The sequence below is a fragment of the Elgaria multicarinata genome, chromosome 1, assembly GCF_023053635.1.
Source record: "Elgaria multicarinata webbii isolate HBS135686 ecotype San Diego chromosome 1, rElgMul1.1.pri, whole genome shotgun sequence".
NCBI classification, from domain to species: domain Eukaryota; kingdom Metazoa; phylum Chordata; class Lepidosauria; order Squamata; family Anguidae; genus Elgaria; species Elgaria multicarinata.
This window is the reverse complement of record NC_086171.1, coordinates 35311791-35325805: the sequence shown is the minus strand read 5'-3', so window position 1 is coordinate 35325805 and position 14015 is coordinate 35311791. Positions and strand designations below refer to the sequence as shown.

At 38.3% G+C, this 14015-nt stretch overlaps 1 protein-coding gene across 1 annotated transcript in view; it reads left to right on the top strand.

The window, feature by feature from the left end:
* DNAJB6 (DnaJ heat shock protein family (Hsp40) member B6) overlaps positions 1-14015 on the top strand; it is a 71133-nt gene that overhangs the window by 24507 nt on the left and 32611 nt on the right. Inside the window, exons 6-8 of the mRNA XM_063125975.1 lie at positions 5261-5392; positions 6150-6291; positions 6861-6931. Coding sequence (XP_062982045.1) covers positions 5261-5392; positions 6150-6291; positions 6861-6931 — 345 coding nt within the window. The remainder of the gene's footprint in view (positions 1-5260; positions 5393-6149; positions 6292-6860; positions 6932-14015) is intronic.

Sequence of the window (14015 nt, the reverse complement as noted above, 5' to 3'; positions counted from 1 at the left end):
TATTTTACTTGCATGCTCTTTTTTGATTTGTGATGGTTCAGAAACATCAACCAAAATATTGATTCTTGTTAAAGAGGCATTAGTTAGGCCAAAACTATGTGTCATAGTCTAGTGCAGAGAAGGGGAACCTGTGGTCCTCAAGATATTGTTGGACTCCCAACTCACATCATAGCCAATAATTGGGAACTATGGGAGTGGTAGTCTAACAACATATAATCCCAGTTCTAGGATGTTAATAAACAGGATTTTTTCCCAACACATTCCTTTCACAACTGGGTACTGCACTGTCTTTGCAGTTTTATTTAATGTAGGTATTGGTCTCTGTGATTGAGCAACAGAAAGATATCTTAAGGAATTGTCCCATGTTCATACTTATGTGAAAATGAATTGACCATGAACTGCTTTCCCCCCTGTAGATTGGATTGTGGCTGTCCAGTTGTTTTAGCCTATAGCTCCCATGATCCCTCTCCATTGGCTTTGCTGGCTAGGGCTGATGAAAGTTGTAGACTAAAACATCTGGAGGGCCATGAGTTGCCTGTAGATGGTGGGTTTAATGAAAATGAAAGCCAGTATGCTATTAAGAGTGTTGGAGTAGGAATCAGGAGAGCCAAGTTCTAATCCCCACTCAACCATGAACCTCACTTGACCTCACAGAGTGGTTGGGGAATAATGAAACAAGGGGAGGCGACCAGGTATGCTATTTTGAGCTCCTCGGAGGAAACGTAGAATATAAATAAAAATGTACATAATGCTTTCCTAACTAGTCTGAAGCATTGGAACAAGCATTCTCTTAAGCATTCTCCTGGGTACATAAATGTAGAAATAGCTTAGTTACTCTTGCTCTTTGAATGGGCAGGCTTAAGTTCACATCATTTTAATTGCCTATATATCTATAGCCGTAATATAACTGCAGTCAAAAAGTCCAAATCAATTTTCCTTTGCTTATAAACAAGATATGTATTCCCTGTGCACCTTGTTTCCTTCCAAAATTTGTTTCCTTCCAAAATTTGTTGTACCCCGCCTCGATCCAGAGGGAGAGGTGGGTAACAAATAAAAGTATTATTATTATTATTATTATTATTATTATTATTATTATTATTATTATTATTATTAAAATTTGGGGTGTTGTTGTGACTATGGCAATTGCTGCAGCATCAGCAACAATTGCACACAGTTGTGTGTTCCAGGGGGGCAATGCGGCCCCCTGATCCCTGGACGTTTGTCCACCCTTGTTTTAGAGTTCTATATATTTCTAAGCTTTTCTTTAATACCTTACAAATGCATTTTGGAAGTTACAGATTCCTTGAGCAAGATCTTACATAGCTGCTGTGTAAGATAGCCCTGCGTAACATAGCCCTGTTGCCCGTTCAGTGTTGACTTACAACTAAGGCTTGTCCAGCAGAAGAAAATGATGTTTTCCTTTTTCTCTCTCTCCTATTTTTGTTTGTGTGTGCATGCACTTTGGTCACATTACAAAATACTAGGACTTGATAGTATGGGGTCTTGCAGGTGACCCTTTTGGAAAGATATCATTCAGATTAATTAAGTGTTCGCTTTTAGAAAAAGTATTTACATCTAATCACCTTATTTTCAGCTTTATCCCAATAATCTGGCCACTTCCAAAAGCAACTGCGCTGTTCATAGCTAAAGACTAATTAGCAATCAGACAAATTGTGTTGCAGTATTATATGTTGAGATCTTCAGCACCAATAAAATGGTGGCTTAACTACTGGCCCCTCAGTAGTTCAAGAGTGAAAGGAATTAGTATCTTCTATGTTTGCTGTTATGATAGTATCTGCAAAGAACTGGAGTTCTCAAAAACTTTACTCTATGAAAGGTTCATACAATAAAATGCGGGACTTAACAGTTCATAGCTAAACTAGCTCACTATATTGGAACTAAAGAAAATAAACACATGAGATACCTTTAAAGAAGACTGGAAACATTTTATTTATTGCTGTTAAAAGATGTGTCCCAATGAATTGGGATGTATTGCTGTTAAAAGATGTATCCCAATGAATTGGGATACATTTCACATGTATCCCAATGTGAAATACTATTTTTTCTACATTCATCTTGAAAGGTTTATATTAATATAGTATCTATTTTGTAGTATTTCTTAAATTTCATTCATGCCTCGTGTGGCGCAGAGCGGTAAAGCAGCAGTTTCTGCAGCTGAAACTCTCCCCACGGCCTGAGTTCGATCCCAGTGGAAGCTGGTTTCAGGCAGCCGGCTCGGGCCGACTCAGCCTTCCATCCTCCCGAGGTCGGTAAAATGAGTACCCAGTTAGCTGGGGGAAAGGCAATCACGGCCGGGGAAGGCAACGGCAAACCACCCCGCTATAAGGCCTGCCAAGAAAACGTCAGCGAAAGCTGGCGTCCCTCCAAGAGTCAGCAATGATTCAGTGCTTGCACGAGAGGTTCCTTTCCTTTCCTTTCCTTTCCTCATTCTTGTATCAAAATTTATGCAGAGGTTGTGGTCTTCAAAAAGTGGCTTGAAGACCTCTAAAGAATGAACTGCTTATAACAGTAGCAATTAAACACAAATTAGCTGAATTTGACAATCAGTTCTAGACATGTTTTATTGGTTTTCATATGCTCAAAATGTTCCCCTCTTTCTCTTTAATTGGTGTATGATTTGGGAAGTAGCTGAGCTTCAGGGGGATGTGATCTATTTCAGAGATGGTGGTTTTTGCTATCTTTGATATTGCAGTTATACATCTCTTGTCAAGTTGGCGTGGGGGAGATGGAGATTCAAAAGAAGCCCTTTTTACCATAATTTTAATATGTACCCAAGGCAGGCCAAAATATATTAAGGTGACTTTAACTCAAGGAAGTTATGATTCCAGGGTTTTGCCTCCACTCACCTTACAGGGATGGGGAAAAAAGCTTCCTGTATTTGTTAGACCAAAACCCTGTGAGAGGATGTGTCTGCATCTAGATTTATAAACTGAACCCTAGCAAATATGTTTTGGATTACCAATTTCAGGAAATGAGTGCTTGACCACCATAGCCACATTTGGCATCCTGCCAAGTGAACTTGTACAATACATGTGTTGCATTTTAGGTGTGCACTAAATTAATCTTTGCTTGAGTAAAAGCATTGGATGTGATCCAGGCTTCTTATGAATGGAGTTCATTTCATGGAATGCTCCACTGGGGGTGAGGGACGTAACTTTCACTGATTTTCCCTGTTCCCATGCTATTCTAGAGCAGCTTTTTGAGGGGTGTGAGAGTTGTAGAGGAATTGGCAAAAATAATCTCTCCTCCCCTTTCTTCTATTGGAGACATCCACTAGATCCAAGACCCTTCACAAGGAAGTGCTGCTGTTTGTAGAATGTGGTGTGCATATTATTAAATCCAGGCATCATGGCGATTTCTGGGTTGTTTAACTCAAGAATTTCCATGGACAGGAGTGAGCGTGCTGCCTCCCGTGAGTTTTTCATTTTCAGTCATACCCTGTCCCTGAGTTGTTGTTATGACATTGAACCCAAGAACTCTTGGTTGTTTAGGGAGTAAACAACCCAGAACTAACAAACCATGGCCAGTTATTGGATTAACTCTAGATTGTTTTACCCCCCAAACAATCTAGCGTTCCTTGGTTCAGATGTCACAATAACAATCCAAGACGTTACTGGATTGCTGATTGAAAGCACAAGCGATGGGTGCCTGGGAGGCAATGTCATCACTCACTCCCACTCGGCGACAGCAATTCCTGGGTTAAACATCTTTCGAACTGGGCCAGTGTGTGAAAAGGCCACTGCTTCGTACTTGTTTTTAAGTTAAGTTCTCCTAGCGTTATAGGAGATACTGTAGTAACTAACAAATCTAAAGTGGGAAGCATCATATGTGCTTCATACTGGAAAACATTGCATTTCAGTTGGCATTACTCATGGCTTCTGCATATATTGCATCTCCTGTGCCAGAGGAGGTTGTATTGACATAATATACAGACTTGTCTCTTTACTTCCATAAAATCTGGTAATAGTTTGCCAAGAGCTGTAACTATGTGAGTGCTAAATATTCTAGGTAGGATCCAGACTAAATTAGTTGCTCTTAGATTCTATTGAAATCACTAGAATGTAGACTTGATTTATTTTTCATAATTTCAATTGGACTTAAATGCAACTATGTCTGGATCAATACTCTGTATTTAACTTTTCATATTCATACAGATATTGATAATTTTATTACTCGAGCTTTTTCTCTTTAGCTTTGTTCATTTTTTATTTATTTAAAATAAACGTAACTTTCCCTTCTGGACCATGTCCATATAATGTTCCTCTTGAAAGTCTGTAAGACAGCAAAACTGAAAACTTGTATTTTGACACAATTAATTTATACTAAACATGATGAAGTGTTTAGCATTTTGTTTAGCATTTAGGTAGTTCCCAAGAAATGTAAATAAGCTCACAATAAAATGCATTTCTTATGTATAATATAACTTTAATGGTTCTGCTTCTACAGTAGATCTAGACTTTAGCAAATAAAGTTAAATCATACATCTCTACTTAGAAGTAAACAAAACAAATTCAGTTATATTCATTGTAACTTCATAGTGCCCGGAAGTTTATTTGGTCTCCTTAAACCCATATCATTTTTGGATTTTTGTAGTAATTCATTATGAGAAACTGCAGTCTTTGTATTTAGAATAGTTTAAATACCTTCATAGAAACTTCCTAATGTAAACCTGTGTAAAAGCTAGAAAACAGACTGTTCGACAAAGAGAACGGAGTATTCTTAGGGTGCAATCCTATGCATGTTTAGACAGGAAAAAGTGCTACAACTTGCAGCATTACCCATCCAGAATGGCTTGTTGGGAATTGTAGGACTATTTTCTGTTTAAGCATGCATAGGACTGCACACTTAATCTCTACATATTACCTCTATTCCCAAGTTTATAGTCCTATGAATCACTAGAATGGCAATGCTGCATTAAAAATGAGCTACTTGCCTTTCTACAACTGGGTTCTTCTGTTCTTAGAGCAGGAAATTGGCTACAAAAGCTGTAATCCTATGAAAGTAAGCCCCATTGAAAACAGTGGAATATGTCTGAATATATTGTATAGGATTGTAGTAAAAAAAACAGTCAGATCTCAGTGAGTGATCCAGAACTCATGTTTGTTAAAATGGAACTTGGATGAGATTGGAAATGCATTGCAAGCTTTTTTAAACAAAGAGCTTTAATTTTAAGTGCGTGTGTGTGTTTGTATTTAGTACTGAAATTCACTGGCTAACTTCTACTACATTTTATTTGCAGAAGATCCTTTTGATGACTTTTTTGGTAATAGACGAGGGCCACGTGGAAACAGAAACAGAGGTGGTGGATCCTTTTTCTCTGCCTTCGGTGGATTTCCTGCCTTTGGGAGCGGTTTTTCTTCATTTGATACAGGTAGGAGAATTTTAATTTAGTATAATCGTTTAAAAAGTAAATTTCCTGTTGAATAAATCCTCAAGTAGTTTTTCAATGAAGTTTAAACTGTGTAGCCTTATGAACTGTAGGGTCTCTTTAGATGAGCCCTTAGAATGGATGAAAACACAAAGAGCTAGAATTATGGGAATAGATAACAGAAAGGGAAGAGTGCTGGATCCAGAGGACTACTTTAGGAACACCCAAAGGCTTTTTGAGTTTGAACTCTGTCTCTTGCCTCCTCCCAGTTTGTTTTTGGAAAATTCCTCAGTTTCAAAAGTGATTTTGCTAGTTATTTTGGTGGAGCTACTGTTTGGATCCCAGCTAGTGTATGTGAAATGGAAATTGGATTAGTGTGTTGTGTCCAGTTCTTCAAAATGCTCACAACACAGGCTAAATCAGCAAGTTACAGTAAAGCTGATTTACTGTTAAATAATTTCTTTGTAAATATATATTAAAAAACAACAATAAGGAATCAAATATCAGCTTCAGTTGTACCCTCAAAAGCTGAGGACAGCAACAGCTCAACTCAGTGAGATTGACTGGTATTTGGTATTGCTGGAACTTAGAATGTAAAGTGGTAGCTCCAGTTAGAAGACATGATTATGTATAATGGCCTGACAATTAACTCTGGTCCTTAGTACATATGTTAATCTGATAAATAAACAAGTGAGGAAGTGTCGATCAATTCCTATTTGCTCTGGTCAAATACATTCTGTCACTCCTATCCCCTTACCAGGTTTTACTTCGTTTGGGTCTTTGGGACATGGCGGCCTTACTTCATTCTCCTCCACGTCGTTTGGTGGCAGTGGGATGGGTAACTTCAAATCGGTATCGACTTCAACTAAAATAGTTAATGGCAGAAAAATTACTACAAAGAGGTATAGTGATTTAAATTAATATGTTTTAGTAGGTTAGTAATGTAATAGTTTCCAAATATAACCTTTTTTTAAAAAAAAAAATAGAACTATTGAAATTAGTTGCTTTTGTCAATGTTACTTGTCCAAGAACATTGGGAAACTAAAGCTTTTACTAGTCAGACTTAACTTGAAAGGGTGTGAATGCATAGTTCACTTTTGTAACACACAACTCCCAATAAGATTGGATTCTCTGTTTTTGGGTTACTGTCTTTGGTTATCTCAAGTCTTGTGCTGGAGGGAGGGCTCAGGTTTGGCTAGATATTTCTGTGACTGAGATGCCTAATGGGTTAGAAGTATAATAATTCTGGAAATTTTTAATGTTAAAATGGTGGTTGACCTAAAAATGATTTCTCAAGATTTTGTTAATGTAAGTACTAGTAATTGTTTCAAAGTTTGGCATAAATGCCAAAATGTCAATTTAGTTCCTGTTATTTGGTACCAGTTGGTGGTAAATCACTTTATGGACGAGAGATCCATGTGCCACTTGAGCGCTATTCAAAAAGACTATTAAATGGATTTTTATCCTGCAGAATTGTTGAGAATGGACAAGAGAGAGTAGAAGTTGAAGAAGATGGCCAGTTAAAGTCTTTAACAATAAATGGTAAGGAGCAGCTGCTACGCTTGGATAACAAGTAATTCAACGCACGCATTTAACAGAAATTTTAAGCTATAACGAGCACCCTTTGAGGATTAACAGGAACATTTTTTTGAAGATTTCAGATGAACTCTTTCATTATTCTATACGTAATCTAAGATATTTATAAACGGCTCATCGGAGCTCATATGTCAGACTTTTGCGTTTAATTGCTGGGACCACATGAATAGGACCATTTTTTGTCCTTAAAATTGTTGTAAATTTCTGTATGCACTTTGCTTTTTATTAAACATGTTTCTAGGTGAACAGTTACCCTGCATTAGTGCTAGGGCCAATTGTACACTAATATTAGCATGAATCTTGCTTTGATTTTGTTTGTTTTTTGGTTTTGACATGTGAGCCAAAGTAGTAGTTTACATCTACTGTGAAGTTAACATTTCTGAGGCAAATTTAATTTCAAGCTTGCAGTATTTAGTAGTGAATAATGTTAGTATGTTACTGATGGTATATTTCTGGTTTAAACAAATTAAGGATGTTTTCTAGTTGTGCATGAATGCTGGCAATTTAGTACATTTTGACATCTAAATGTGTAATGTTTAAGCCCAGGCTAACAAGTTAAATCTAGTGAGCTTGGGTATTTTGTCATTTTTGCTAAAACGTTAAAAATGAATAAATGCTGATGTTTGTGGTGCATTCTTTCATGGATAATATTTGTAGCTTTTTTTGTGCGCCTACGTAACTTGGATGATAACCATACTTTGCTTTCAATGCCCACTTCCTTCAAACTTCACCCTTGCAAACATTCCTTGGTGTAAAAATTGGATGCCACTAACCTGTTAGCTTCAACATTCTCAACTTTCAAAATATAATTCTTTTGGATTGGGTAAAAAGTGTAACTGTAACACATCAGTATTATAAATTCATTTTTGTGAACTGACAAAAATGACTAAAAACCGCAGTTCTCCTGGACAGTGCCCCTCCAACTTAGTTTTTCATTGGGGATGCTCCTCAACGCAAAGCCTTGCAGACAATAATAGTTTGCCGTTTCCTTTCACCCTAAGCAGTAGGTGACTGCAAAAAGCAAAACCAGAAAGATCTTAGTTTTTTTATTATTAAATTAGCATTCTCTAGGCTGCCTTTTCATTCAGAAAAGTACATGGAAGTTCCTTTTAGTAAAGGTGTTGAGAAGTGAAGTCCATTAAAATTAAGCTACTTGGCACTGCATCACATTGGGAAGGGGGAACAAAAGCAGCTTATTAGGGGCCTCCACTCTTAAGTTATTAGGGTGTCATTGATGGTAACTATGTTGCTGTTTACTGTACCATAACTGTAAGATGGAAAAAAATTCCATTTGAGAGTTACATAGTTAAAGCCAGTGTTACTCTAACTTAAGTACCATTAATTTCAGTGGATCCACTCTAAGTAGGACCAAGATTGGATACAACCCTGTATATAGCTAAATTGTATATGCACACTTTGTACCACTTTCAAAAAGTGTATCCTCATGCCTAGCTTTGGATATGTTACCTTCAAAAATTATTTTAAAATGTATTATGCTTTCAAACTTTTTAAAGGTCCTTCTTAATGTAAGCATAATGTGTAATGCAATGCAAACAGAACAAAGGATCAAGTGAATTTCTCAAGCACAAAATTCAGAAATTAGTAAACTGTTATGATCTTTCATTTCTGTGCTGTTTGATATAGCAAAATCAACCTAGAGTGGAGGGAATGAATGACATGGAGTTGGAAGAGGCAAATCACACTGAAGCCTTTATATTAAGGCTGGGGAACTTTGAGGGGGTCCAGGGCCAGTTTTCACACATGCACACACTCTCACAAGCTCTCTCTCTCTCTGTGCAGGCCACACTTCTGTTGCTGCGCCACCAAATTTGGTGGACATGACTGAAAAAATGACGATTTGCTGCAATTTTCAGCTGCAAACAGCTACAGAAGGCTTAAATGACCAAATTTAGCTTGAATATAAGCTAAATGTGGTTGTTTTGACCTGCTGCTGATAGTTTTGCAGCCACTACAAATTAAAGCAGGGGCTGCATGTTGCCCACCTCTGAAACATAAACCTAGGCATTTTTCCATTCTGCTCTTCATTGCCAAAGGAGAGCATTGACATGCTACCTCAATTAAAGATTCACCCTTTCCATACCTTCTCAGCATACACAACACAAACTATCTGCAATGCTAGTTCTATTAGTGAGCAAACCCAAACAAGAGGCAGAAGACTAGCCCACCAGCTTCTGTACTTTCTTTCATCACTGGATAGAATACTGCACAATATTTCACAAAACACAATGTGCTGAATTGGGTGCTTTTGCTAGAATGCTGTATGCAGGTAAATTCAGGGCTGTGTGTATACTTTGGTTAAAGTATCAAAACTATGTGGCTAAAATGCCAAACTCTGCATCCTGCCTTAACTTTTACATATTTTACATATTTGCTTGTTTCAAAGCCCCCTCCCGTATCACTTGAAATCTCAAGAGATATCATCAGGTATGGATTAGTTGCAAAACATTCATCACCAACCTTCGAGTGAGGACGTAACCTTAATGGGAGTTCTGACAAAGCATGTAATCAACTGTCATCACTGCCAGACGTGCCAAGCACACTTTGTTGCCTGTCAGGAGCTGATATTTTCAGGATGCTGGAATCCGTGCCAGATAATTTCTCCACTTGTGTAGCGTGGCCATAAAATGCACACAGCCCTGGTCTACTGCTTGGCTGGCAAATCTCTTTTCTTCTGAATGCGCTGTTTCATCCTTACTAGCTCTGGGTCATTTGGGTTTGAGATCTAACCCTTAGCTGCTAACCTTTCTGGTAATGCAAGCAAAGGCACACTTTGTCCATATGCACAGTTGTCTGTATGTACAAGAAGGTAAATTTGAACTTGCTAAATTTAGTCCTTGTTTATTGGAGTTTTTAAGAGTAGTACAGTAAAATCCAGACCTATGCTTGAGGTGTTTTGTTTTAAAAAACTGCTTGGTTCATACATTCACAATTCCCATATACTAAATGAATCTGTTGCTGGAGCCACATGGGAAAGAAAGGTAACGTATGAGCCAGCAGAACACTGCTTAATAGCAGTTATTTGCATGTGTAATAGTACATTACTGCCCTGTCATGTCCATGGAAATAGCTGCCCAGAGGCAGAGTGGCTGAGTGACTTTATACATTGTGAGAGCTTTGTGGGGGAAGCAATGGGACTGCTAGGCATGACAAAATGTTGGATGTATGGTAGAAAATAGTACAAATGCAGTCGATTGACCTAGGTTATTGTGACGGCAGATACAGCTGCCCATCTGCGTTTTCCATACCAATCAATGGAATTTGACTTGGATAGGGCACTCATGGAAACCAGTGAGGTACTGCTCCATAAACCTATTCTGTACAGTGTGGGAGTGTGGCCCCTTATTGATACTGAAGCTGCCACCTGTTGCTTCCTCCTGCCTGTTTCCTACACCTTTTTTTGTGTGTGTCTGACCCTACTTCCTCTTTCACATAAAAATATGATTTGGTTTCATTTGAGAAGCCACAGGCAAGAAATTTTTCATGAAAAGTGGAAAAATAACAACATTATTTCTTAAGAGTACATAAAAGCAGTGGGGCCTGAATCACAATGTTATAGTGTATCCCTAAACCCTAAGAGGAAAGCTCCTATTCAGTTAGCTTGGAACCAAGTTCCTTGTAGTGTTCAGCCCTGTGTGTGGGGTGGGGGCAATTTCAGGTGTGAAAAGGGATGAAGAACACTGGTTTTTCTTCCATTGCCAAGGTTTGACCGTCTTGTACTACATAGCACTAGAGGGTTGCTATCCCCAAACCTGGGCACTATATGGCAGCCAGGGGTAGAGCTGCGCAGTTCTAGAGAATGGGGAAAAGAAAAACTATAATTTTTCTCTCCGTCCTCCTCAAACACCCATGTATTGTGCAAGTGGTACATCTCCACAAACTAATTTCCCCTCTTCTAGGGTGACCATATGAAAAGGAAGACAGTGCTCCTTCAGTTTTAACTTCTGTGAAGAGGGAATTTCTTCAGGTGCTTCATGCATACAAATGACATCTGCTGAAATTCCCTTTTCTATACAACTGTTAAGACACAGGAGCCCTGTCCTCATTTTCATATGGTCACCCTACCTCCCCCCACTTCCTTTCCAGGATGCTTTCTATATAACAGGTTGAGGAGGCCATTTCACTCTCCCCCCTCACCCTCAATTTCCATTTTTTCCACTCTCACAAATTCCATCTGTAACTGATCTCAGCCATAGAGCTGATTTCTAGTTTCTTCGGACTGTTTTCCCCACCCCACTACCCCATTGTAGGCTCAACTGTTAACATTCTATAAGCTCAAAGGTTCTTGTCAAAGCATCTTTGTAGTCCCCCCCCCTTAATTACATACACATTTTGCATATCTAAGGAAGTTTGTGAAAAAAACCTCCTTTAAGTTAGGGTGGCCCTGTTTCTCTTCCAGATTGTAGGAAGAGTAACCTAGACCACCCAAGTTTAATCTTTAGAGGAAACAAGAGGGTCTGCCAACAAAATGTTTCAGTTTGGGGTGCCCCATTTCAGAATTCCAGCCAGCCTCACCCTCTTTCAGGATACTCTGCTACACACACACACACACCAGCAAACACTCAACATTTTGCAGCCACTAAACATCTCTTGTTCTTCTGGGGGGGGGGGGAATATGCACCTGCAAATCTTGGGGGCCCTTTTATTTCTCAGTCATCCTATTTTGACTACCATCCTGTCAGGACTCATCAGTGGAGTTCACTATTAGAAGGACTGATGGTGATGGGGGGGATGGATGTGTTAATAGAGCAGTTGTTTCTGAGAGAAGAGTAGGCATCCTTAGTACTCACATCCTCCTCCTTAGTTTTGACAAGGAGGTGTATGAGTCAATACTAAATTAGCAGCAGATCCTGCCCCTTAACACACGTACACGCTTGAGTAGTAGCTATGACTTCATCACTTATAGGTTTTGCTATCAGCAGCTGGCTGTTGTAGCTGATCATCTAGTTTTGATAATAGATGATGGGTTGCATTGTACAGTTGCTGTTGTGGGGGGTGGATATAAGGTTGTGGGTAGATCCAGGCAAAGTGGCATTTAGGCCCATTGGAATAGGACATCACTAACTTGCCCCTCTCAATGGGACCAAAGTGCAACTAACCTGTACTGGTTCCATCCTATATTATGTTTACTATACTAGTCCTACATCCAGTGTCCCACAGCTTTCTTCAGTTCTTTTGCATGGTGAAAGCTTTGCATCTTTTCTGCGCAAACCTTGGGTAAGTTCCCAAAGTATTTCTTAAGTTCAGTAACTGCATACTCTTTGGTATGGTATGTTCAGAGGTAGGTCACAGTAGCTGCCATCTTCTGCAGTAGAATCTGAAGTATTATTTTACTTGTTTGAAACCTGGCTCTGTTACTGCAGCATTCGATTCTGAGGCTTGTCAATATTAAATTTTCTGCATTGTGAACAAAAGTGCAATTTTATTTTAAGTGCATTGTATTAACCTGTCTTCTGTCTAGTCACTAGATTGAACGCTGTCATTTGTACCTTGGGATTCATGTCCAACAAGGTATTGCTAACTGTCCCTTTTTTAAATGGTGTGTTTTGTAAAGGAAGAGTTCTTCTGCCATTTTTGTCAGTGTCTAGATTTTGAAAAATTTAACACTGACCTATACATATCATTTTCATGCCTGGGCTTTCTCTGTTGCCTGTCTTGCCTGGCAAACCATCTTAGTTTGTATCCAAGTGGCATTTGTTTGATTATGTTTTGTGTTGTTGTATTCCAGAATGTGTTAGAGTGTTCCTTTTCACTAACCATATTTGCAGGTTCATGTTAGATCCAAATGCTCCAACATAAAATCTGCTAAGCTCCATTCTGTTGTAACTAGATGAACAACTTAACCTCAGTTTCTTCATCTGTAAAATGAAAGAATGTTTTATACTCTGTAAACTTGGGAGAATTTAATGGCATTGTTAAAAAAAAAAGGATAAATGAAGATGCAGTTGTGTATATTACTTACAGCATATTGCTTATTTACAATCTTTAACCTCATTGTGATGTGATACAAGACAATCAGAAAAGGGTTCATTTTTAGTCTGTTCTGCCAAAACTTCAGTCTGGTCTCCTGCATATAAGCAGGATTTGTTGTACCACACACACACACTCAAAATTCTGTGTCACAAAAAGCTGGATTCAATTATATTTTATACAAATCCAGTGCATTCATATTTGGTAATTTTGCAAAATAGTGCAAAATTAAGGAGGGCATTGAATTATAACAACCCCAGGCTAGTGGAAATCCGAATACACACCCTCTCTAGCTCCTGATAGTTCATTACATATTTCCCATCCATTTTTCACATAAGAACTATTCTTCGTAAAAAGACAAAAGGAAAAAAACCTGATTCTCTAGTGCTGAATTCTAAACATTATAACTTGAGCTTTTTCTGCACTTGAGTGGAGTAACCAACTATACAGAGTCCTGCTTGAAGTGTAAGAAATACACATTCTTTGTGTGAGCCCAATAGAGTGAATTCTGATAACCTGTTAATAATCCACTCACACTGTGATAATATCTTCACAAGAGAACTTAGCTGCTGCTCTTAAGAAATGAATTTAACTGACCTTTGGTAAATTATTACACTCTGAAGCTGCTATAATGCACATGAGAAAAATGCAACAGTTTATACTGAGTGACCAACAATTTGGTGTGTAGCAGATAATTCAACTTCTCAAATGAGTCCACCAAAAGTTCTAAAATGTTTACTAGTTCCCAACCTCACTTTTGCCTATATTAGCATGATGAACCAGTGGCCTTGAAGAAATAAACTGAATTTATTTAATACAATAAAAAATGTCCTGAGTTTTCCTCTGGAGATAATCCTTAATTGTTAAAGACAAGTGCAATTTAGAAGTTTGAAGTCAAGTTTCATTGCATAATGTTTGTATTGAACCTTGTGCCCAGATTTGACTGGGAGCAGCTTCCATCCACCAAATCTTGTTATATCTTTGCCTCCTATTTGAGGTCTGCCACAAACAATTGTTTATTTTCATTAGCTTGGTTACTCTG